We start from the raw sequence: 25,274 nt of genomic DNA, 5'->3' as shown, positions 1-25,274 counted from the left end.
GACCCATCACGAACTACAAGCCGACTTGCAACACTTATGAATCCAAGTGTGAAACGATCAAGTGTGTGAGAGTGTGGTGAGGTTGTTTCAAACTAACTTGTGTTTTATTTTGTAGACTTGTTCTTTTTTTTTTTTAGGTGCAATTACGATGGAACCCGCGGCTGCAAGTGCTATTTTGGCTAAACTTGAAGCCATTACCCGTTAATGGGAAGTGATAAATGAAAGGTTGGATCATATGGGAGTTCCAAGGGAGCAAGTGGGCTACTCGGACACACGTCAAGATGAAGACCGTAGCTCATGTGAGCTACGAGGTAAAAATGTTATCCCCTACACTCCTATGAACGTAGTTGCGGTTTTACCTAGTGTAGGAGTGCATGAATCTTCATTTTGTGATACTCTTGATATTGTTAGGTCACATGAGGACCAAACTTTTGTTGTAGGTACACAAGCACTAGTTGATCCTTTCGATGACGAAATTGATTCTCCTCGTGAGAATGATTTGTGTCCATCTGGCCGGTGCTAGCACTTACAACTTGACTAAGGTTCCATTACCAAGTGACGAGAGTATTCATGCACTAGTTGACCTTTGTGAAAAACAAGGTGAATCTACGTTGGTATGTGAATTGCCAACAACTAGTGAGGGTGAGCAAAATGATCAACCGGGCGTAGATGATCTTGATTTGCTTGAATATTTAGAAAACCCGAGTTGTGATTGCATTTGTGAAGATGATTTTGATTGTGGTCCTTTGGCTTCCCGTGATGGTTTGTATGTATGTGAGGACAACTCTTGTGAAAGAGAAGATGATATGTGCTTTGAAATGCCATCTACTTCGTCTCTATGTGTTTCTTATGTTGGGCATATTCCTAGTGGAAATTTTGAAACTAGTAGTAAGTGCATGCATGGGAACCCTGTATTTGAAGTTGACTTATGGAACACCTTTCTCAACCCTCTTTTAGTTCATGATATTTTCAATAGTGATAAAGAGGGCTTGCTTAATTTCGAGGATGACACCCTAGGGGAAAGTGAGAGTAGCCGAGACCTAAGCCCTTGGTTACGTCTCCCATTCAATCCCAGTAACTTCTTAGGGTGTGAAGGATGGATAGTTGTTGGTCGGTCCACTTGTTTGAGTGATATTGTTATATGTGTTAGGTGGACTTTACTTTCAATTAGGACACCATCCTTTGATGGTGATTCCTTTCGCCAACTCCTTTGTAATTTTTTTTTCTAAGTCCCTCGTGATTACAACAAAGGACGTGTGGTTATATCTCAAATTTATTATACTAACTCTAACCCTCATGTCATAAGGATGTGGTGCTTGTTTGTCTTCTCTTTGTTCTTGCAAGGTTTGATTCGAGGTCGAATCCTTTTCAAGAAGGGAAGGATGATACAAGTCAAATGGCCACCTTAATTTTTGAAGACATGATTGGAGGTCATTATTTAAAGGCTCAAGACTTGATCACCCCGAGGGCATAAGAATATACAAGGAAGACCCGTTTTGAGCACAAGTAAGGCCGTGTGTGGAAGATTGCTTGGAGCATCGAAGACTTGAGGACTCACGGTTTTGGACAACACTTAATGGGTCATGAAAGGGTATTTTTGTCACTTCATTGGGTCCAAATGCACTCCATGGCCACCCCACCCTTTAAGGGCATTGTTGTCATTTTACCTTGTCTTGTAATAGAATATCAATAGAACATTTTAGGTCTTTTTCTCATTAGTTGTTCATTGATGTAAGACTTGAAACATGAAACACCTTTAGTTGTAGGGCTTGGAATAGCCACCACACCGAAATGAGGGCAACAAGTGTGGATATCACTTGTGTTGCAATGTTGGCTTGAGACATTGGTGTTTAGAGGAGGTAAAGTTCCTCTTGTGTCAGCGTAGGAGTTAGGTTAACCGTTGTGTGTAGTGTTAAGGGTCCAAGATTACCATATTCTTGGATTCTTAAGATTATACCAACCAAGGTCTAACTATCTATCCATTTTGTTTATGTTGTAATCGTTTGTTTGTGTTCTTGTAATTCAAATCCGTGACTTGTTGTTCTTGTTCCATTGTTGTTGTTCTTCATCTTGTTGTTGTTAACATAGCTGTTTTTAGGTGATAAACACATCAATACATTGTGTTCTTGTTGTTGTTTGTTGAATCCGAGTGTGGTCTTCAAAAGGATCCTCGGATCTTTGATCTTGTGAACTGATTTTGAAGTGTGTTTCGTGTTGTCCTTGTAATTCTTGTATCAATAATCCAGCAAACGTTGAACCCTATGAAACGGAGACCATTATAGTCTATTAGCTAGGAAGGACAGTACCTCAAACAGAACTGTCCAATCAATCTGCAGTCAATCGAACCAATCTATAAACCTTCAATATTCGATAAGGTATACGATTGCAATATTACAACTTCAAAAACTTAGGAGTCAAGATGTGCAAGAAAAAAAATTTGTTCACTTCTTCTGGAATAATCACAAACGATTTTTTGATTACTATAGATCTACCATCAGAAATTTAATGCGTAACCTCAGCATTCAACGTGTATTTCTGAATAATCTCATTTTTCAATTATTCAACTTCTGATGCGACAACAAGATGTTATTTGTAACAAAACCAATAAAGCAAATATGGGAAGAAAATACATACGCAATGATGAGATTGAGGTGTGATGTGTGAGGGAGAGGTGAAATAACCAGCACATGAATGTGTAACGGCCGTTGGCTTGTGAGCCGTAACCACGTAGTTCCATGCACTCATAACTAGTATTCAAAACGTCTATTTAGAAAAAAAGGAAAAGTTTATTTCAACTATTCAATTTTGTATTAAAAAAATTATTAGATGATTAAAGTGTAGACTTGAAAAAGAAAGAAGGTTAAATGAGTTTGCTAGATTTGTTCTGTTTTTGATAAACTGATTGTTGTGTTTCATTCTTTGTGATTTATAAGGCTTATATTCCAAATTTGAACTTATTTAGAGTATATTTGAGTGTTGAATTGTTGAAATTCGAAGAATAAATTTATTATTTTTTGTTTAGACAATCATGTGCATTATAGGTGCATTCGTACATGAACAGATTAGTAATCATTTGAAACCAATGAAAAATATGGCGGAGTGATAAGTTTTCCTTCATCCTTAACTAGAAGTTCCAGGTTCGAGCCCCGAACATGGAGTTTCCTAGAAGTCTCAGGTTCGAGTCCCGGACATGTAGTTGCCTTTGTTAGGGATGTGTGACTACCCGGGGCAAATCTGGAATTTGTCAGGTCCCAATGCAGGTACCAAAAATCGAGAGGGAAATCAGAAAAAAGTATTAATCACTTGAAGAGTTATAAAAATATAAAAAGTACACATGTTTCTCTCTTAATATTACAATGAGACTTCTAATTTTACAACTGTATTAAAGAGAACATAAGTTCTTAAGACTCTTTTCTGCAGAATTACTTTTAAAAAAAAAAACAAAAGAAAAAAGGCAGCCCGGTGCACTGAAGATACCACTATGGCCCCACCACAAGTGTGTACCGAGGAAGGGGCCAACCACAAGAGTGTATCGTACGCAACCTTACCTTGCATTTCTGCTAGAGGTTGTTTCCAAGGCTTGAATCCGTGACCTCCTGATCACATGGCAACAACTTTACCGGTTACTCCAAGACTCCCCTTCAAATCTTAAACTATTCTAAATCTTACATTACTTTACTATTCTAAATCTTAAACTTGCATGAAGTTTAAAATTTAGCCTAATGCACAAATATCAAATATTCATTAACTTAAACTATCTATCCACCAACACAACCACCCCTCTAATTTATAGGCTGCTTGCATGTTTTTGTCAACTATACTTGAGAGAGTTGAAATAGCAAGGACCTAGAAAGGCATAAAACAGAGGTACTTCGTAAACTTCTTCGCTCTTTTCTCCTCCCTTCTTGCTACACGTCCAGGCTCATCACCGCTGCTGCTGCTGCTGGAAGATGTCGTTGCTCTACAAGAATGTGATGGACCTTCATCTGTACGCTCAGCCTTCAGCCTCTTAGCAGAGTGATCTGGGAATTGTTCACTGAAAGATTTGGTTTTGTTATTATCAGGAGCTTGTGGAGTTTCTTTGACTGCAGTAGCTTCACTCCCTTTAACAAGAGACTCTGCCAAGCAATGCCGGTATAGAGGTTTCAGAGAACTAGCAGAACTTGATGCGTGCAATACGAGTATAAAGAATACATGACAGTTTTTCATTCTCCCAATGTCCAAATGAATCAAAGAATAAGCCGTACTCTAAACATTCAAGTGCTTCAAAAGAATTCTTCATGATAATCGATTAACACAAAGATAGTTGAACAAATTTTTCACGAGTGAGTATTTTCGAAATACTATAGATCAAGACGAGCTAATAACCAAGAATTTAACTCAGTAATAAAGACGAAAGTATGCAGACGCACATGCATGAGTACCAGCACCCTACAGTACGTAGTGAGAATTGAAGGGAAAAAAAAATCAAAAGGACCAGTACTGTGGACACCATGTGCAACCATCAAAAAAACTTATACTTAGAAGACAAGTAGAAGTACAGCGATGTCTTCTTAATGGTCTAAAAGTTGAAATACGGAGAAGGTATACTGAAAACTAAAGCCACAACCAAATGGAAGGAATGTGAATGTCATAAGAAGGTGAGGGCAAAGACGTTTACTTACCTAAAGGTGCAAGCTGCACAGCCGCATCATTTGCTAATACACACATCATTACGTTATAATTATCAGTTGAGCCGTTTCCATTCAGATCCTTTTTCTTCGCATCATCATCCAGATCCCGTAGAAGCGCCAGAGAGTCAAAATATTCTTCAGATGCAAAGCTAAGGCGACTTGAGTTCTCTGAACTAGACGAATGTGATGCAAGGTCGTCCAATTCCAGGTAGTCTCCTCTTAAAATGCAATCTAAGTCGGCTGCTATATCATCAGAGTGATCTCTAGGTTTGTCAACAAGTGATGACCCAACCCCTTCTGTCTGGTTGTTCACCTGAAAAAACTTCTGCAGTGAGTAGCAGCATACAAATGCATAAGCAAGCCAAGAGAAACAAACTGTGGAATACAAACTCGTTCCATCACCAAATGTGCAATTAAAATGATTTTCTTATCATTAACTAATGCGCACTAGTCATCTAGGTATAATATCCTGGATATTCAAAACAAATCCGAGACATTTGTAAACCATAAAGATGAAAAACAGGAAAATGTGAACCTCAAACAGTTGAATTCAAACTCATTTAGAACTTGGCCAGTGACTTTATTATGGCCTACAAGACAATCTACACCGACATACATAACCATATGACAAGAAGCCCTATTTTAAAACTAGTTGGACAATAGCAGGCTGGAAGTACTAAATAGAAAGGAGAAGAAGTCGCACCAACCTGAAGTTCACCTTTGGTGTCAAAATCATAGTTTTTCTCTGGTTTCGCCTCACTACAGCAACTGAAAACTCTACAAAGTGCAGACTCCTGCAAAATATCCAACCAAACCATTAATTCAATTGAAAGTTTGACAAGACTGAAGCGATAAAGATCCAGAGATTGGAAGGAAAGAAGGTAGTAAAGATTACCTGTGAATTGGTCTGACCATGCTGCCCTTTCGGTGTTACTTTATACTCCTGCATCATCCAGACAGTTTTCTGTTCGATAGGGGCTTGGACTTGAGAAAATTCAAAAGTGGTTCTCCAACCACTGATGGCAGAATTTGCAAATATTTCACAGGCTGAACCTTTTGCTCTCCAGCGTCCCTGTTTGGTCTCTTTTTCCTCAGTTGTTTTTACAAGAAACCATGCTCCATCTATGTGTACCATGAATGGGAAGTAAGCAAACAGATTTAAGCTGCCTCAAAGTAAATTGATTATTAAATGCAATCACCAAAAACATAGGAAACTTGGACCACTTTGTGAACAACGAGGGATTGAAAAAAACCCAATAATGCATAAAAGAAGAGAGACAGAAAACATGTGTATTCAACAAACAAGAGCCGGGAAAGCATGTGTAATTGATCTAACCACCGCCTTTCTTTTCTCATCCCGTCGAAGGCCAAAAGGAGAAAATGATATCAGGTGAAAAGAATAAATCTATCCTTTTTATCTTCTTGAAATAGAAAGTTGGCTTTAAAAGGTTCATCAAGTCACATTTTTTATCAAACACGCTTAGGAGTATTAATGATCACCATCTGGTACTTCACAACGACTTCAATCCAACACGTTTTATCCTTTCTCAACACGCTCTTTCAAAGGAAGAGTAAATGGAACGAGGCATTTAGATCCCTATACTCCTTAAGCAAATCAAGTTTCAGATCTCCTAATTGGATACAGCCATTTGAACACAGAAAACAAATTCTACTGTTAACAGGACGGCAGTTTTTTAAGACAGAATCTACAAACCTCATTTTTTTGATGAAAAGAGAGTAAATTGGTAATTTAACTTGATGTTTACCTGGCAAATTTGAAGTATCATACTGATAGGGATTATCGACAATCAAATCTTCAGGGATGGGTGATCCACGGTTAATCTGGTCAAGGGACAAAATGATTTCATCATTAGTCCAATAGGAATTCGTAAAACCTGGAGGCGGCGTTGACGGAGCCAGAGGATGCATGGTAGACGATGAAATAGATCAAAGCTGGAAAAGCTAGCGCTCCGATCTACTTCTATGTTAAATCAGAGACAGATAGTTAGTGAGAAGAAGGCACAAGCAATGACAGATATAACATAACCACGACTTAAATTCCGCAACAACTTTCTACATAACGACAAACATAAAAGAGAAGAAAAATCCAAAAGATCATTCAATAGATTTATCAGATACAGCTTTTAATTGCCCTCCATTTTTTTTAAAAAAAGAAACATAATCCGGGCTGACATATCAAATCTGCTTCATTATCTAAAATAGATTACTGTAAAACTTAAGAGTAATGGTAAATACAGAAGAGCCGAGAAAAAGTGTCAATGAAGACACAAAGCTGAACAAGCTGAACAATTCTTGATCACGAAAACATGTTCATATGTGCCATGTAAAGGAAATAACCAAAAGCTCGAACTCATTTCAATAAGCCCTCTCAATTAATTTACCAGGTATATCAGAAAGTGTTTGAACAAAATTACAAACTAATGATGATAACTCTAAATGGAAAGATTGCCAGGCATGGAAATTTCACCAAGAAGGAAATGAACCTGTCCATTTTCATAGGCAACTTTCATCAACTTCATAATCTAAAATAGATAACTGTATAATTTAAGGGCAATGGTAAATACAGATAGCTGAGAAAAAAGTGTCAACAATTCAATCAGCCCACTCAAACAACCTACCAGATATATCGGAGAGTGTTTGAACAAAATTAGATATTAATGATGATAACTCTTTATGTAAATATTTCTAGTCTGTAAATTTCATTAATGAAGAAATCAGCCTGTTCATTTTTAGAGGTAACTTTCATCAACTTCAAATCACAACTAAAACTGCACCCAAAGTTAGCCCATTGACTAATTCTTGACTTGAAAAAGACCTTCAAAATCTCCAATTGGATATCGTATGCATCACAGTTTGGTCTTTTTGCTATAATTGCCATATACACCTAATTGGAAAACCATCAAAACAACGGATTGATTTCTCAAATAGTCACTCAACTAGCAATTATTATCCCAGAAAACTACCTTTCTTCAACAAAGAATTTAACTGTCTGAGATGATAACTATTAGTTTAAAGATCATATGAGAAATCAACTCAGTGGAGTCTGGGGAAAGTAGAGCGTACGCACATCATACCCCTACATCACACGTAGAGGGGTTGTTTCCAATAGACCCTTCGCTCAGTAAAAACAACAATCAGTTCAAAAAGAACAAACAAATTCTAGTTTAATACTGAAATATGCATGTTCTTTGTTTGGGTGGGGGTGGGGGGGTGATCACCACGAAAACAAGAATGAAAAAAATCCATTACAATAGGCAGGGAAATGATCAAGAAGAGAGCAAAAACAGTTGAAACTGGAAAATTTTCAAGAACCCCTCAAGAAACTACACATAAACAAAGCAAATTCAGAATTGAACACCCAACATTAAAAAAAAAGAAAAAAAAAAGAATGAGCAATATTATCATCAATATAACATTAATATCCATTAAAAACCCAAATAATACGGGCAAAAAAAGTTCAAAATGGAAAATTCAGAAGACAAGCAAATTCAGAATTGAACACCTAATAATGATAAAAGGAGAACAAGCAAGCAACATTATCCATCAATATGGAAACTTTTAAGTAGTAAACAAAAAAAGGAAAGCTACATAATTAACAAAAATAATAATTACTAGTAAAAATAAACAAGAAATTCAGAGTTCTAACCTATGTTGATGACTTTCTCTCTCTATATACTTTCTATTTGAGTTAAAAAAAAATGATCAGTTTGGTATTTGCTCAACTAGAAGTTGTACTAAAAAAAGAGAGTTTATATAGAGGGTCTGTAGTGGGATTTGTTAGTGTGACTGTGGTCACTTAATTGCCCACCCTCACAGTTCAAGACTATCTAGTCTTTGCTACCACTCTAAGCTGCTGCTTTTTTTCCCTTCTCTTTTTGGTTTTCCCTCAGTTTTAATAGTGATATTAAAGCTAGATTAAATTAGAATTTGTGTCAAGAAATTTCATCTTGAATGATAAGGACTTTCTAATATACTTGAGAAAAACAAAGAAAATACTCAGAAAAATATCTCAACTTTGACTTGGACTTGCAATTGAGCATACTGACCTAAACTTTTTAAAATGGATTTAATTCCCCTGAAATGCTATACTCAGTTTCGGCGGCTAGCGGTGTGATATAAGTATCAATCTCGTTTTTACACGTATATTTTTTGGCAGATGACGATGTAATACACACGTCAACCCCATATTTATCTTGAAAGATATCTCATGATTGATCTTCCCTATCTCAGTAAATTTTCCATATCGCAGTATCCCATAGAAGATACAATTCTTTATTAGTTGATTCTTTACTTATTTAGTTTGTATTCTCTTGTATATATACACATACATATCAGCGAAATCAATAGAAGCTTTTATATACTTTACTCATCTTTACATGGTATCAGAAACCCCAGTATACTCTAACTAGTAAGATTTCTTTTTCTCTCCCACCCACCCTCCACAAATGGCAGACACTCCTCGAGTTGTTAATGCTGACAACAACGTCAGCCCGATGGTTGTTCAATTTAACCCTGCGTCCCAATTGCCCATTAAATTACTTGGCAGCCACAATTTTGCAACGTGGAAGGCACAATTCTCCGTGCTTATGCATGGTCATGATCTCTATGGTCATCTTGATGGGTCTACACCTTCCCCATCTCGCACTATCACAATTGGCACAGTCCTTAGTGTCAATCCTGCGTTTACTCTTTGGTTTCGACAAGACCAACTCATTCAAAACGCACTTATGACATCTGTTGATCCAACAATTGCCACAACTATTGCAGCGGCTACCTCAGCAAAGACAGCCTGGGATGCACTACACATCGCCTATGCGAACAAGTCTCAAACTAGAGTTTTCAGTCTGCGTGATCGACTTATGCGTCTGACCAAAGAATCTCAGCCAGTCACCGAATATTTGCAAACTATTCGATCTATTTATGACGAACTCTCTACTGTTGGGGCTCCGGTCTTCAACTCTAAACTTATTGTCAAGATCCTTAGTGGTTTGGGTCTAGAGTTTCGTGAGATCTCTGCCGTCATTCGTGCTCGTGACTCCACTATTACTTATGAAGAACTCTACGAAAAGCTTCTGGATCATGAGTTTTTCCTTCGACATGAAGAGTAAAAAAAAGTTCCCAATCAGATTACTGCCGCTGCTGCTACCTCTGCTGCTACCTCCAACAAGCCTGGTACTTCGAACAATCACACCAATCGTCGCCCCAGCAAAAACAATGGCAACAACCAACAGTGGCGGTTCAACAATCACTTTACTTTACCCAATCCATGACAATCTTCGACCACCACCAACTTTTCTAATGGTGTTCGCTGTCAGTTGTGCAATAAACCAGGTCATGTTGCAAGTGATTGTAGATCGAAATCTCACAATCACTTTGAGGCGAAAGCCAATTATGTTTCAAGATTAAGGGCATTAGAAAATCCTTGGATTCTCGACTCCGGCGCGTCTCAACACATCACTGTCAAACCTCAAAATTTGCAGCCATACAATGGGATGGAGCAGGTCTTCGTGGGTGATGATAAAAAAATATCAATAACTCACACTGGTTCAACTCAATTAAATGCATCAAATAAATCTTTCAAACTCTCTAACACTCTCTGTGCTCTTAGCATTAAACGCAATTTACTCTCTGTCTCCAAATTTTGTCAAGATAACCTAACCTCTATTGAATTCTTTCCCTTTCATTTTTTTGTGAAGGACTTGAAAACGCGGACTCCATTGGTGCACGGTCAGAATAAGGACGGTCTCTATGAGTGGCCAAATTTACCCTCCATGTCTTCTCCTCAAGTGTATTTGACCTCCACCAGCACATCTACTTCTACCTGGCATAGTCAGTTGGGTCATCATAATGCAAGAGTGTTAAATCTTCTTTTGAATAAATTCTTGCTACCTTGTTCGCGAGAAAAAAATTCAGTTTGTAATTCTTGTTCCTCGAATAAGGCTCATCGCCATCCTTTTAAACACTTTAGTTTGTCAAGTACCAAACCATTTCAAATAATATTTAGTGATTTATGGGGTCCTTCTCCACAGTTCAATCGATTGACAAAAAATTATACTATTGTATTTTTGTGGATCAGTATACCCGATACACCTGGCTTTACACATTAAAGAATAAAAGTGAGGTTAAAGACCTTTTCAAAAACTTTCAAGCATTAATTGAACGTCATTTTAATACGAAAGTTCTTTCTATCTATACAGATAGTGATGGAGAATATAAAAGTCTTGATCCATACCTAAGATCTCAGGGTATTGAACATCTTTTATCCCCTCCATACACCCCTCAAAGAGTTGCTCTTGCTGAAAAACGTCATACACATATTATTGAGACGAATCGTACTTTACTTCATGAAGCTTCACTTCCATCGACTTTTTGGTCTTTTGCTTGTCAACATACAGTTTATCTGATAAATCGCTTGCCGACCTCACTTTTACAAAATAAATCACCTTTTCAAAAGTTGTTTGGTCATAATCCGGATTATCATTCCTTAAAAGAATTTGGGTGTCTTTGTTATCCGTGGCTCAGACCTTATTCAAAAAATAAATTAGAGCCACGATCAACACCATGTGTATATTTAGAATTTTCTTTAGTTTATCATTGTCACCAATGCTTTGATCCAAAATCTTCTAAAATATATTTATCTCGTGATGTGATTTTTATTGAAAATAATTTTCCTTTTCAAAATATATTTTAAAATATTTCTTCAACTTGCAAAGAACTTGTGTGGGAAAACCCAACTGACATTACCCCAACAACATCCCTTAGTTTCTCTTCTCCCATAAGAAGCAAATTACTTAGCCCCATACTTATCCCAAGTTCAGATAGCAGCAACGCTCTCAAAGACACCGTCTCCTCTGCCTATGCTCCAACAGAATCTGCAAGTTCAGGTAACTCTTCTCCTCCTCCTTTTACAAATTTTGTTGTTCCTACTGATCTCTGTGAAACCCACTCTACTCTTATTCCCCATTTTCTCACTCATCACCTTTTCCAATTGTATACAGTCGCAAAAACAAAACAATGTCATCTGCTAGCCAAAATACCGTTGCCCGTCCCTCCATCTCACTTCTGCTACAACCTTCCCCGGACCCTGCTCAAGCCACAGAACCCCAACAACCTTCTGCTCCTGCTCCAAATCGTGTTGTGACCCATTCACAGCATAACATTTACAAACCAAAAACCATTCTTGACTTCATGGCTCACTTATCCCCCTCCATCATCCCGATCAACTTCAAACAAGCAAACAAACACCCAGAATGGAAAAGAGCAATGAAAAATAAATTTAATGCATTATTGAATAATCAAACATGGGATTTGGTACCACATGACCCCACAAAAAATATTGTTTCTTGCAAATAATTATACAGGTTAAAAAGAAAAGTTGATGGGACAATCGATCGCTACAAGTCTCGACTTGTTGCAAAGGGGTTTAGACAGCGTCCTGGAGTTGACTATCATGCCACGTTCAGTCCGGTCATCAAACCAACTACTGTACGTTTGGTTCTTTCTATTGCTGTCCAGCGAAATTGGCCGCTACGCCAGCTTGATGTTAACAACGCGTTATTGCAAAGTCGTCTAGAAGAAGAAGTTTACATATTCCAACCTCCAGCTTTTGCAGACGAGCAGTTTCCCTCACACATATGTCGTCTAAAGAAAGCAATATATGGCCTCAAGCAAGCCCCTCGGGCGTGGTACAATGAACTTAAGACATTTCTTCTTTATCTGGGATTTGTCAAGTCAGAATCTGATGCCTCACTCTTTATTCACAAAGTGTCAAACAATATTTTGTACACACTGATTTATGTAGACGATATCATTATTACAGGGAATCACAACTCAGAGGTTAATCGGGTTATTGCTCGTCTTTCTAGGGGTTTTTCCATTAAGGATCTTGGGAATCTGAACTTCTTTCTTGAAGTGAAGGTGCTCCAAACTTCCAAAGGAATCACTTTTTCATAGTCCAACTACCTCAATGAAATCCTCTCTGACGAAAACATGAAGGACTGTAATTTAGCAAAAACTTCAATGAGTGCCACTGAAGTGCCTCAACTACATGATGGAGAGGAATCAACTGATGCTACTCGCTACAGAAGAGTTCTTGGAAAACTACATTACTTGTCTTTTACTCGTCCAGACATTAGCTTCTCTGTGAATAAATTGTCTCAATTTATGCACTCTCCATCTGAAGTGCACTGGAAAGCACTCAAGCGAGTACTCAGGTATCTCCAAGGAACACTTCAGTTCGCTCTTCACATTCAAAGAGGTAATGATTTCAACCTAAACATGTACTCTGATGCGGATTGAGCTGGAGATGTGAGTAATCGAGCTTCCATTACTGGTTACATATTATTTTTTGGACAAAATCCTGTGAGCTGGTCTTCAAGGAAACAAAGAACAATTGCTCGCTCATCAACTGAAGCAGAGTATCGTGTTGTTGCAAGTGCGTTGGCTGAAACCAACCGGGTGACAAATCTGCTAAAAGAATTACATGTTTCACTTCCTCAAAGACCAACCATTTACTATGACAATGTTGGTGCAACTTATTTGTGTGCAAATCCAGTTTTCACAGCCGCATGAAGCACATTGTTGTAGACTTTCACTTTGTTCGCAAACAAGTTCAGCAGAATCGAGTTCTCATTGTTCATATTCATGCTGCAGAACAAATCGCGGATACTCTAACTAAAGCTCTACCAAAGTCAGCCTTTGATAAACACCTATTCAAGCTAGGCTACTTTGCTACACAATGTCTATCTTGAGGGGGGCGTATTGGCGCATACATCCTATCTTGGAAGATATCTCATGATTGATCTTCCCTATCTCGGTAGATTTTCCATATCTCAGTATCCCATAGTTATTTAGTTTTTATTTAGGAGAGGATACAATTCTTTACTTATTTAATTTGTATTCTCTTGTATATATACACATACATATCAGTAACATCAATAGAAGCTTTTATATACTTTACTCATCTTTACACTCGCAAAGTTAATTATGCAACTGAAAATTCGATCAAAATTTAGATATTTTTGTGAGTATTATCCTAAAAACAAAATATAGGCTTTTTGATTTAGAATAAAAGAGAATTTATCACCCTGCATTAGTCTCTTCAAATTTTTCTTTTTCTGATTTACCATTCCGTGTAATATTTTATATTGAGATTTAAATTTCGTTTCATGTCAAAAAAATTGCAATTTTATAGTCTAGAAAAAAATAAAATGAAGAATTTTGATTAAGAATGAAAATATTACTCTCTGCATTTCAAAATAATTAAATTATTGGAATATGACACACGTAAATTAGTCATGCTTTTTTATTTTAAGGTTTTTCAAGCTCCAAAATATAGTAATAATCATTGAAACTCATTCTTGATAATTTAATTAATGAAGGGTTAAATTGAGAAAAAATCGTAATAGGAACAGTTCAATTATTTTGAACATTAAAAAATACTTTAATAATTCAATTATTTTTTAACGAAGGGAGTACTCATTTATCTCAATTTATATAACACGCTAACAATAATACGTATCAATATTTATTAATAATTTACTTTTAAAATATCGAGTTTATCATTAATAAAATATTTGTTACTCAAACATATAACTTATTTTAGATTACAAATAATATTTCACTAAATTCACACCGTAGAATTTAGGCCACCACTATCCTGGCGTGCCCAAGTAAGTCGGTGAGCTTTTTTGGCTTTCACTTAAGAGTTCAAACGTGGAGGAATTTGATTGGTACTGATCATGTGAAATGTGGGCCAGGATATTTGGACGTGTGGACCCCACATTGTACAGTCATCTGAGTCAGCATTGGCGGGTACTTCTAAGAAGGCTCCTTTCTACTTTTAATTTTTTTAGCCTTGAGAAATCCGGCTTCCCATTCACTTTGAATTACGTAATGTGCTTATGCTTGGCTGATGCTATTTCATTTTTTTTAAAAAATAATCGAGTTACATGACACCTTCCACCGGTAACGCATATCATATAATTTTATACTTTACTGATTCTATATCGTTCAGGGGCGAAGCTACCCTTTGGATAAAAAATTCATCCGAACCTTCTTCAATGAAAAATTATACTATATATAAGAGGCGGAGTTACAGAGTATTTGGGGTTCGGGCAAACCCAGTAACTTTTACGTAGATCCTATAGTTATATTATAAAATTAAAAAATAATACTATATAAAATATGTTGCTGCGAAGCCACATACAAACATGGGACGCTGGTACAACGAAGGAGAGGTGAGAGTAAAATGACTTCCACCCTAGAGACATGGGTTTGAACCCCGCTAGTATTTTTTTTTTTTACTCTTTGTCTTAAAATTTTGAACCCATAGACCTAAAATTTTAGCTTCGTCTCTGATATATTTATATTATAGTAGATGTTAAACCCCTTTTAGTTAGTTCGTAGTTCACTTGTGAATCTCCTTACTAAAAAATCTGTCTCCGCCACTGATATCGCCATAGTATTTGTACAATGTACGTAAGATGAATTTAATTAAAAAACACGGTTAGCTTGTGAGGAAAGTGTCGAGCTCCTGTGATTAAGGAAAAAAATTGAGCTTAACTTAATTTTAAAAATTAGCTCAAAGCCGAAGGGTGAATATTGCTCAAGAGTATATGCCTTTTAACCCGTCGATAATATTGCTCAAGAGTATATGCCTTTTAATCATGCTAGAAATATGAAGCATGTACGATATAAGATGAAGATCAAAATTAAGTAAATAAACATTTATTACGTGTTTAATTTTGATACTACGATAAAAAAAAATAAATTAACATAAATTTAGCTCAGGAGGTAGGAATTGTATTTTTGTGACTTCATAATTCATGAGAAAATTAAAAAGAATGAAGTTAAGGATGTAAATAACATTTGGTTAGAGTTGAAAAACTAGTATTTGAAAGTTAGAAATTTATTTGGATATAAACTTCACCGGATTTTTTTTTTTTACTGAAAATCAACATTTCACTCTAGATATTCCCAAATACTATATAATATAAAATGATATTATAAAATTTCAGTAATACTTCAAGTACTCAATAATATTTGATGCATAAATGGGACACGAAATAGACATTTTTTACCCCCCTTCAAGGAAGTGAGTGACAATGTGACATGGTCATGGATTCACCCTCATTTCAAGAAATTTAAGAAAAGTATAGAAAAAAAGTGAGAGATAAAAAAGGAAACTAATGTCAAAATCATTCTTATTTTGTTAGGTAGGTGATTATTGCTCTATTTAAATAAATTACCAGATAAAGTCAAAAAAAGAAAAAGGGAAATATCTATAACAGACAAAAATTGATACGTCATCAAAAGTTGTAGTATAATGGATGGGGTTGTTCCTTTCTTAATATGAAATCTCAAGTTTGGGCGTTGGGTATGGAAAAGTTCTTGATTGGGAGCACTTCCCTCAAATGGATTCTACGCAGCGTGAATTCAAATTCGTAGGATTTCGATGCGAATATCGAACACTAGATGATATTTTTTTTGAAAAAAAAAAGATAAAAATTGATGCATCTTTTTATAATTACCAAAAAAAATCTGTAAATCTTGCTATATATATATAGCAATTTTGTTTTGATATTTTTTAAAAATAAAAAATCTATCACAAACAATCTCTTTATCTTACGAAGTAAAAGATTTCAATACAATCTTTATCAAACTTTATTATTGAGATTACAACAAAGGCATAATAAGATGTATATATCTATTTGTTTAATATTATACAAGTTTAATTGTTTAGTATAAGTACTTACTTGTGCATATTCAAAATTAAAAAATATAGCTACAAATTAAACTTAAAATAAATGATAGATTTAAGTGTTAGCATTTTTCAAAGTTAAAAGAGGGTTGGTGTGGGGTGGGAGAAGAAACTTTTAACTTAGTCCATACAATTTAATAGTAGTAAGAACAAATGAGTCAATAATAAAATGACACAACATAACCAATGAAATCACTTGTGTACCAAAAGTATTAAAGTAACTATCGATTGCTATATATGTCATCAGTGGATAAAACAATTGAAAGTTCATTGCTTCTTGACACCCAATTAACCTAAAAAATGATTGAACCAAAAAAAAAGGTTGTGATTGATTATTAGTAAAAGCCAATTTTGAAAAGTGGAACACTTGTTTTTGAATTGACCATGTGTTCTTATCTCCTTTCTCCATCACTCCCAACTTTTGCTTTAATATTGTTATATGTCAATGTGTCATATACAATAAAATAAAATTATATGGGACTGCGGGTGTGTTGTTTTATTACAAGTTATATCGAAATTAATTATTTTAATATTATTTTTATCGGAAACAACCTTTCTACTTCATCAGAGGTAGAAGTATGGACTGCGTACATCTTACCCCCCAGACCTCATTAGGTGGGAATACACTGGGTTTGTTGTTGTTGTTGTGTTGTCTAGTTTGTTAATATTATTAAAGTGTCGTCAACGAGTTGTATATATACACAAAACCAATATCTCTGGGGTTGCTTGATTTGAGTACAAGTTACGTCGAAATTAGTTATTTTGATATTATTTGTAATTGATTGTTTAGTTCATTAGGTTAAAAATAACATGATTTTTACGAAGAAATTTTTTTTGTATGTAAAAAACCTCTCCCATCTTATTTGATAGAAGAAAAGTTCCAGGAATCTCAGAAGTATTTTTACTGTTTTCATTATTTTATTCAATAATAATTAATTCCGATATTATTATCCGACAATCTGAAAAGCATAAAATAGTCTCATCAACTTTGGTGTTTAAGTTATACCACAATAAATAAACAAACAAGAAATAAAAGTGATACTGTACTAATTTTTTATCTCAAATTTTTTTGTGCTTTTACAACATTCCAAACGTTCCCTAAATGTAGGGTATGAAAAAATCGAATCGACCGATAAAAATGTTATTAGCTTAATAATTTTTTATTGAGTAAATGATTCAGTTTCGATTTTAGCTTATTAGTTTATCGATTAAACCGATAATCCAATAAGGATACATTAAGTTACTGTTTTAACCTTATTTGTGATATAACCGATAACATTCAGTTCAAGTTTGAAGATTCTTGTAAATTAAAATGTATTGCTTATGATTTTGGTGGCAACTAAGATTTTTTTTTTTCTTCGTTAGTTGTCAACTATTTATGTTTTGTGAATATTTTCTTATTGATTAAATCAAAAATCGATAAACCAAAAACCAATAAGAAAATACCTTATTGGTTGGTTATTGATTTTACATATTTAAAAATTGAAAATCGATAAACCAAATTAATAATACATAAATCGAATCGAATCAATCGATGCTCACTCTTACATAAATGTCATATACACAAAAAAAAAAAAAATCTCTAGATCCCTTGATATTTACTTGTCCCTACATAAATATGCATCTTATTTTAATACTTGATCATTTTATGAACTTTGATTGATGTTAAGTATAACCGACTCCAACTGGTCAAACAGCAATATGATTTTACTTTTGGCATTACTAAACTTTAAAAGGCTAAAGAAATAAAGAAGGAAAAAAGTTGTCACTTTAAGTTACATATCATTTTCTTTTGCATAGTGTTCTTTGAAGTTTGAACAATGGAATGACAACCAAATAATAATAATAGAGGTCCAAAATGAAATAAAGGTCAAAGAGAGGGTAGAGAATAATTGGATTAAATGACCATCGTTATCGTTTTTCTTTTTTTTCATCTCGTATGTTTAAAATTATGAAATCAATCGATCGATCGAGAAGGAGGTTGATTAGTGTTATTAAATTGATAAACGACTAAGAAAGTGACTGAAAATAGCCTCTATTAACTAATAAGGAAATTGATTCATGTTCACGAGTTAATAAACGAAAAAAAGAGATTGCTTATCTATTGACAAATATAAGAAGATAACGACTTAAAAGTAATTGGTAATAAAAAAGAAGTTCAATAGAAAATTAACTAACTTAATGATTTGAAATGTAAAAAGTACTTACATAAATAGCACCAATTCATTTTAAGTTGTTATTACAAAAGAATTTGTAGAAGTGGTGGAACGAACATTCCTATTAAAAGCTGCTTAATGAATTCCTAAAGTAGATTATTTGCTCGATCAATAAGATTCATCTCCATAACATTGAATTTAATATTTTATTGGCATAATTATATTACAATTTTCCTGATCTATTTAACTAACTAAAGACAACCAAAATTGACAGCTTACTTATTATGTTGATACAAATACAATTTCACTTTACAGACATGAGATTCAAATCTATGTTATATTGAGTCAAGCTTAAAGATAGTACTATATTTGATCAATTAAAAAAAATGATCAAATCCAAATCTACGTTGAAGCCTCATTTAAAAAAAAAAATAAAAAAATTTACTCTAATCTAACTCGTACATATACAAATATACCCCTCCCTCTGTTTGTTGGTTGGATTTTCACAACAGAATCAAGGAAGGGGTATATTTATTTGTGTCGTTTTTTTTTTTTTTGGAGGTGGGTGGGGTGGGTTGATTAGATTATGATGTGTTTTATTTTTTTTTTTTAAAATAGGTCATTAATGTTGATTTAGACTTTTTTGTTAAGGAATTGTGCATGTGAAAAAAAATTGGCATCGAAGTATGACAACAAGGATATATTTAGCTATGACAGCAAAGATAAATTTAACCCCAAAATATAATATTTAGCCAATTTTTCAATACAGAGAAATAAATTTGACCCTTTTTTCCTCAAAAGAAACAAGTTAATCAGTTCCATTTTTTAAATTAATTTTAGTCTTGCTTCTTCCTCTACTGTTTATATCAAAAAAATGATTATAATTTATAAATATGTTATAAGCAAAAATAAAAGACAAATTATTATTCAAAACATTAAAAACTAGAATGTATTTCATATTCATATTCAATTAAAGAAAATCAAAAAAAGAAAAAACTCGGGTCGGATTGTGAAAGAAAACAAGTCAGTGACTTTAACGTAAATCTAAGCAAAATACAGGGGACCATAATGCAAATAAATTTTCCCGCTTCCCGCCGGTATTTACCCATCCAGAAACCGGAAAACAATTCCCACTGAAAATGGAAGACAATCCGTTGCCGTCGTTCATTAAATCAGGAATTTATCAGCTAAACTTAACCGCCGTCTTCATCGACCCGGTTCGACTCCTGAACCGTTCCTACACCCGGTTTAGGGTTTCGCCTTCTACTTATTACTCTCGCTTCTTCGATTCAACGAACTCAACACAATCAACGAACTCAACACAATCTCCAAAAGCTTCCGAAGATTCTAGAAAGCGAAAACGTAAACAGAAGAAGAAGAATAAGGTTCAATCTCTCAATGAACGTGAACAAATCGCCGATCGTCGTCACCAGGTACCTTTAAATTATCACATTTTTGCCAAACTATTAGTTGTTCCCTGGGGGTGTTTTAGGTAGGAAAAGGAAACTGATAGTTGAGGTGTGTTTTGATGAATATTTGATGATCATTTACTTAGAAAAAGTGAATATTTGATAGTTTAGATAGGAACTCGCAAAAAACGTGATAATTCAGTGCATTTTTGATAAATAGTTGGTGATAGTTCAGCTACGGAAAGTGAATATTTGATAGTTCAGGTAGGAAAATCACAAAAATGTGATAATTCAAGTGTGTTTTTGGTAAATAGCTGATGATAGTCCAGCTAAGAAAGGTGAATATTTGATAGTTCAGGTAGGTAACTCGCAAAAATGTGATAATTTAAGCGTGGTTTTGATAAATAGTTGATGATAGTTCAGCTAGGAAAGGTGAATATTTGATAGTTCAGGTAGTGAACTCGCAAAAATGTGATAATTCAAGTGTGTTTTTGGTAAATAGTTGATGATAGTTCAGCTAGGAAAGGTGAACATTTGATAGTGCAGATAGGGAACTCACAAAAATGTGATAATTCAGGTGTGTTTTTGATAAATAGTTGATGATAGTTCAGCTAGGAAAAGTAAACATCTAATAGTTCACGTAGGGAACTCCCACAAATGTGATAATTCAAGCGTGTTTTTGACCATTAACTTTTAGATTAGACATTTTTTTTTTTAATTTTAAAGTTTCAAGTTAATGTGAGGAGGAATACTAGCTTGCATTACTTCCTCGTGATGGAATAAAAGTTTCATTTTAGAAAAAAGTTTACCTGCTATGTTTAATTTAGAGTTGTTTATTTTCTGTGTTTTAAGTGTGACATTTGGTTGTGTTGAAGGAGGTGAAGCCATTCTTGTTGAAAGCGCATGAAGCTCTACTTGAAGCTACTGATATTTTGAAAGTTTTGAGGAATTTGAGGAATGATGGATGTGTTGTGAGGGAATGTAAGGAGTTGTCAAAGGAAAGTAGTGAGCTTTCCTTGATGGAGCTCGGCGGTGTTTGGCAAGCGCCGATGTATGAGATTGTTCTCAATTATTATCATGATGATAAAACTTTCCAAAATGAAGGTTTGTTTTACTTACAAGAAACCTTTACAGTAAAAAAGGGCCAAGGGCTCAGCTCATGCCCGGAAAGTGAGGGTGGGTGGATACTGCACGCAGTTTTCGCCTTGCATTTCTGAAAAAGAGGCTGTTGCCTCACTTTGATTCTGTGACCTAGTGGCCATCAAAGGAGCAACTCACTGTTGTGCCAAGGCTCACTCTTTATCCATTTCAATGCAATTTCAGTAAATTGTTAGCTCATTTCTTGTGGTCCTGGCGTGGTTATGTTTTCTAATGTCTTCTGTTGGCTTTTCAGGTTTTCCGCTTGCTCACAGTATTGAACAAAGAGTCACTCCTGTATTTAACAATCTTGTTGCTAATGAGGGAAACGATGATATAGAGGCTGAGCTTTTTAATCACAAGTATATTATTCCCAAAAGGAGTTGTTTCTATATGGTATGATATGAAGTAGATGCTTCTTTAGTTGCTTCATTATTTACTCTATGTTATAGGTTCATGCAAATGAAATTTAATATTTGCCTTTCTGAGAAAGGCTCTTTTCTTTTCAATCATGAAATTTGAAATCCAAAGACCAGAATCATTTGGGTTTACTAACGGCTATCAGTTTTTTCCTTTTTGGGTTTTGGTTTCTTTAAATCTAATTTATCTGCATGGGAATTCAAATCTGACTTGCATTTTATTTGATCTTGTGGCTTGAAGTCTGATTTGCAGCAGATTGACAGCTTAATCCCAGGTAATGAGCTAAGATCCTTTTCTCTTTGTGTTTGAGCATGGACCTGCTGTCCAGAGCAAATGCTTATTGAGAAGTATCCAGTTTAAAGGCAGAAATCTTCATTTCCTGCCAAAAGTATTAGTGTCATGGTTCATGTATAAGTGAGAATTTTGGAGCCGTCTGCTCAAACTCTGATTGGTGTTTTTTTTCTTTCAGCTGATTCTGATTGTGGCTTCAATCTCATAGTTATAGACCCCCCTTGGGAAAATGGCAGTGCTCGCCAGAAAGTGAGGTATGTGTTAATCCCATCTCCGATTTGTTTCTCTTTCTTCTAGATTATTAGCTAACCTTGCCAAGCATTTATTTTCTGGGGTTCCACTCTCTGCAAAGTTTTCTTCCAAGGACTGTCAGTTGAGGAACAATTAATATCCTGTACTCCCTTCAGGGAAATAGTTCTCTTTGAATTTTGGGGTGGGATTAGCGATAGATAGACATAGGAGATTAGTTGAACAAAGATATTGTAAGTTCTGATTTCCTCTGTTTGATTAGAAGGGTTCAATATTTGTCTGACTTCTATCTTAGAAGCTCAAACTATTAGGTGTGAAGGTCCGTGTTGTAGATTACTTCCATTCACTATGCAATTACATGTGGTTGCAGGTACCCAACTTTGCCTAACCGATACTTCTTATCACTCCCTGTCAAGGAACTTTGTCATACCTCTGGAGCACTTCTTGCATTGTGGGTTACCAACAGGGAGAAGTTGCGAGATTTTGTGGAAAATGATTTATTTCCCAAATGGGGAGTAACATATGCTGCTAGCTTTTACTGGTTGAAGGTATCATATCTTTTCACAACTCTGAGGTTATCTTAATACTACCTTCTATCCTGAATTTGCCTCTGTATTATCTTTCCTAAAACTGCCTTGTTATGTGTTACTTGAGCAAAATACTAACCCCCCCCCCCGCGCGCGCGCGCAAACCACCACACACCCCACTTGCGGGAATACATTGGGTATGTTGTTGTTGTTATCATCCTCTATCGTCAGAGAGAAGTGGGGAAGGGAGGAGAGAGGGGTGAGGAATTTTAAAAACACTGATGAATAGCGTATATTGACTTAAAAGTATGTGCTTAAGTACTAATGTTGATTTTCGTTACAGGTTAAGGCCAATGGAATATTGACTGGTGAATTGGACCTCTTTCATCATCGACCATATGAATGTCTTCTCCTAGGTTACTGTAAAGGAAAGGTTGGCCTGTCCCATGCCTTGGAGTTGCCTTTGTTAAAGCGTATTCTTTTCTTCACTTCACCATGTCTTTTGCAGGATACACATTCTGGGAAATTAGCAAGAATGAATCCTATACCAGATAATCGCGTGTTCATTAGTGTTCCTGGTGATTATTCAAGGAAACCCCCCATTGGAGGTAACCTATAATATGTCAAAGCTGCCACCCCTGCTGGTCCTCATTTGACTTTTTCCCCTCTTCTGAATAATGTTGTTTTTCTTTTTCCTGCCTCTTCAGTTGGTCTTTACTTTTTTGGGTTGGGAAAGAGGGCTGGGCTAGGGAAGACATGTTATTGATTTTTTATACTATTTACCATAAGAATTGTTGTCTTATATTTTTCTCTTACCCACATGGATTATAGAGCTGCTGCTAGATTATGTGCCGGGGCCTATCCCTGCTCGTTGTGTTGAACTATTCGCTAGAGAAATGATAGCTGGCTGGACCTCTTGGGGGAATGAACCTCTTCATTTTCAGGATTCGAGATATTTTGTTAGTAAGACAACAGAAAATTGATGTATCCTGATAGAAACGCCTCTTACTTGGGAAGTTTCAGTACCAACGACATGGAATCCTGACGATTTCCCTTTGTATGTGGTTTTCTCCCTCCTGTTTAAATATCAATAGAAGATTAAGAGATATGATTGTTGTACTTCTGTCGTTTTGCCAAATCACTTTTCTCCATAATAATGTTCTTGTTGGATGGAGCTTCATGTATTATTTCCTTATGTAGGGTTCATGAACTATGCGATGGAGCAGCACATTCAGCGGGTTTTACCATATTGATTGCTTGTGGGCAGAGAGTTATAGACTTCAAGTAAGTGCCTGAAGACTTGCAATATCAGCTGACATTTTTGTGCGTGGATTGGTTTATTTATTTAAATTCAGCCTATGAGTCTTTTTCTCTCTACTTTTGAGAGTGATGATTCTTTGATATTTTTTTCTCCTTTTTGTTTCTGAGTTTAGGTGTGGTATCTGTTTTCTTAAATGTGTACTTTTCTTTAATATGGCAATTTAGGCATGCTAAGAGAAGTACAAATAACTTTCATCTGCTAAAATTTCATTTGAACTTTCTTCTCCAGAAATAAGCTTTTTCCTAAGTAATTGTTTGATACCCCAAAATTGCAGAGGTCTGGTTGCAACACCTATGATGAAACACTAGGGAAGGTGGATAGCATGGATTTTATTCTCACATTGAATGGTTGTCTGCTACAAAAGTTGTCCGTCCAGCTCATGCTCGCTACATATATTCATGTCAACAACTTTTTGAGTCCTTGAATGCTCCTCGGTAGCCTAGAAATCTCTGGTTTTTTTTTTTTTTTTTTTTTTTTTTTTAGTTTCTACTGTAAAAAGTTCTCGTGATTGAGAGCAAAAATTGTTTCATGGTTGAACCTTTATAATAGTAATTAGAGTAGTGAAGTTCCTCTTGTTTTTTTAAAATTAAACCTAAATCTGTTTATTTTTTTAAAAGATCATGTTTGAAAACTTTCATGCTCTATTTCACAAATTGCAGTGCACTAGCAACTCAAATTCTCTGAGGAGGGGAGTAATTTGAAACTTTTCGTGTTACAGATGCCTCTGTTCAGTGTTGAACTAATTTTCCTTCAACAGCATCTTTTGTGAACTTGAGCCAAGGGCCTCTCCGAAACACTTTCACCTCCTCGAGGTGGGGGTGAGGTCCGCTTACACTATACCCTCCCTAGACCCGACTTGTGGGATTACACATTTACACATTTACACTGGGCATATGTTGTTGTTTTCTTTTGAAACTGAAGCGTCTGGTATGTATTAAAAAAACTATCTGCATTTGACAGTACAAAGGTAATTATTTCCAGTGGCCTTGTTAGGCTCTCTGTAATAAGAACAAGATTGACGATTTTTAGGTGTTTTAGACAGGTAACTTAAAACACCTGAAGAAATCGCATTCAATTATTCAAAAGTAGAAGCCGGTATAAGTCACAAAGTTTGCTTTTCTAAATTTGTACTTCAGCGTCTTCTTGCTAGGACACATAATTAATACTTTTGGGTGTGGGTGGGTTGTTTGGTTTTCAGATAACATACAAGGGCATATAATAGCCAAAAATTCAGAAATAGGTAACTTGTAGTCCATAATTACAAGGCATGGTTAAAGTTTGCATAATTATTTCTCCTCCTTTTCTCTCC

The 25,274-nt window shown here is 35.4% G+C and overlaps 2 protein-coding genes across 5 annotated transcripts; one reads left to right on the top strand and one right to left on the bottom strand.

The window, feature by feature from the left end:
• Positions 1–3,282: 3,282 nt before the first annotated feature.
• LOC107867049 lies at positions 3,283–8,584 on the bottom strand. Of its 2 annotated transcripts, XM_016713142.2 has the most exons (6): positions 8,341–8,584; positions 6,440–6,654; positions 5,569–5,795; positions 5,381–5,467; positions 4,665–4,986; positions 3,283–4,118 (listed from the first exon to the last, which is right to left on the bottom strand). In XM_016713142.2, the coding sequence occupies exons 2-6, from the start codon at positions 6,600–6,602 to the stop codon at positions 3,847–3,849; spliced, it is 1,071 nt and encodes a 356-aa protein (XP_016568628.1). In that variant the 5' UTR covers positions 6,603–6,654; positions 8,341–8,584; the 3' UTR covers positions 3,283–3,846. The 2 variants fall into 2 exon arrangements, with proteins under 2 accessions (XP_016568628.1, XP_016568629.1); XM_016713143.2 differs by having other exon boundaries at positions 6,440–8,414.
• Positions 8,585–19,601: 11,017 nt separating this feature from the next.
• LOC107867047 (methyltransferase-like protein 2) lies at positions 19,602–25,053 on the top strand. Of its 3 annotated transcripts, XM_016713141.2 has the most exons (11): positions 19,602–20,044; positions 20,896–21,124; positions 21,414–21,553; positions 21,818–21,851; positions 22,047–22,122; positions 22,488–22,665; positions 22,988–23,077; positions 23,153–23,252; positions 23,476–23,701; positions 23,845–23,928; positions 24,240–24,556. In XM_016713141.2, the coding sequence occupies exons 1-9, from the start codon at positions 19,751–19,753 to the stop codon at positions 23,625–23,627; spliced, it is 1,293 nt and encodes a 430-aa protein (XP_016568627.1). In that variant the 5' UTR covers positions 19,602–19,750; the 3' UTR covers positions 23,628–23,701; positions 23,845–23,928; positions 24,240–24,556. The 3 variants fall into 3 exon arrangements, with proteins under 3 accessions (XP_016568627.1, XP_016568626.1, XP_016568625.1); XM_016713140.2 differs by lacking the exon at positions 24,240–24,556 and adding an exon at positions 24,684–25,053 and having other exon boundaries at positions 22,988–23,252; XM_016713139.2 differs by having other exon boundaries at positions 22,988–23,252.
• Positions 25,054–25,274: the final 221 nt, after the last annotated feature.

The sequence above is a fragment of the Capsicum annuum genome, chromosome 4 (genome assembly GCF_002878395.1).
Source record: "Capsicum annuum cultivar UCD-10X-F1 chromosome 4, UCD10Xv1.1, whole genome shotgun sequence".
NCBI classification, from domain to species: Eukaryota; Viridiplantae; Streptophyta; class Magnoliopsida; order Solanales; family Solanaceae; genus Capsicum; species Capsicum annuum.
The sequence above is the reverse complement of the archived record's forward strand: the minus strand, read 5'-3'. Positions and strand labels throughout refer to the sequence as shown.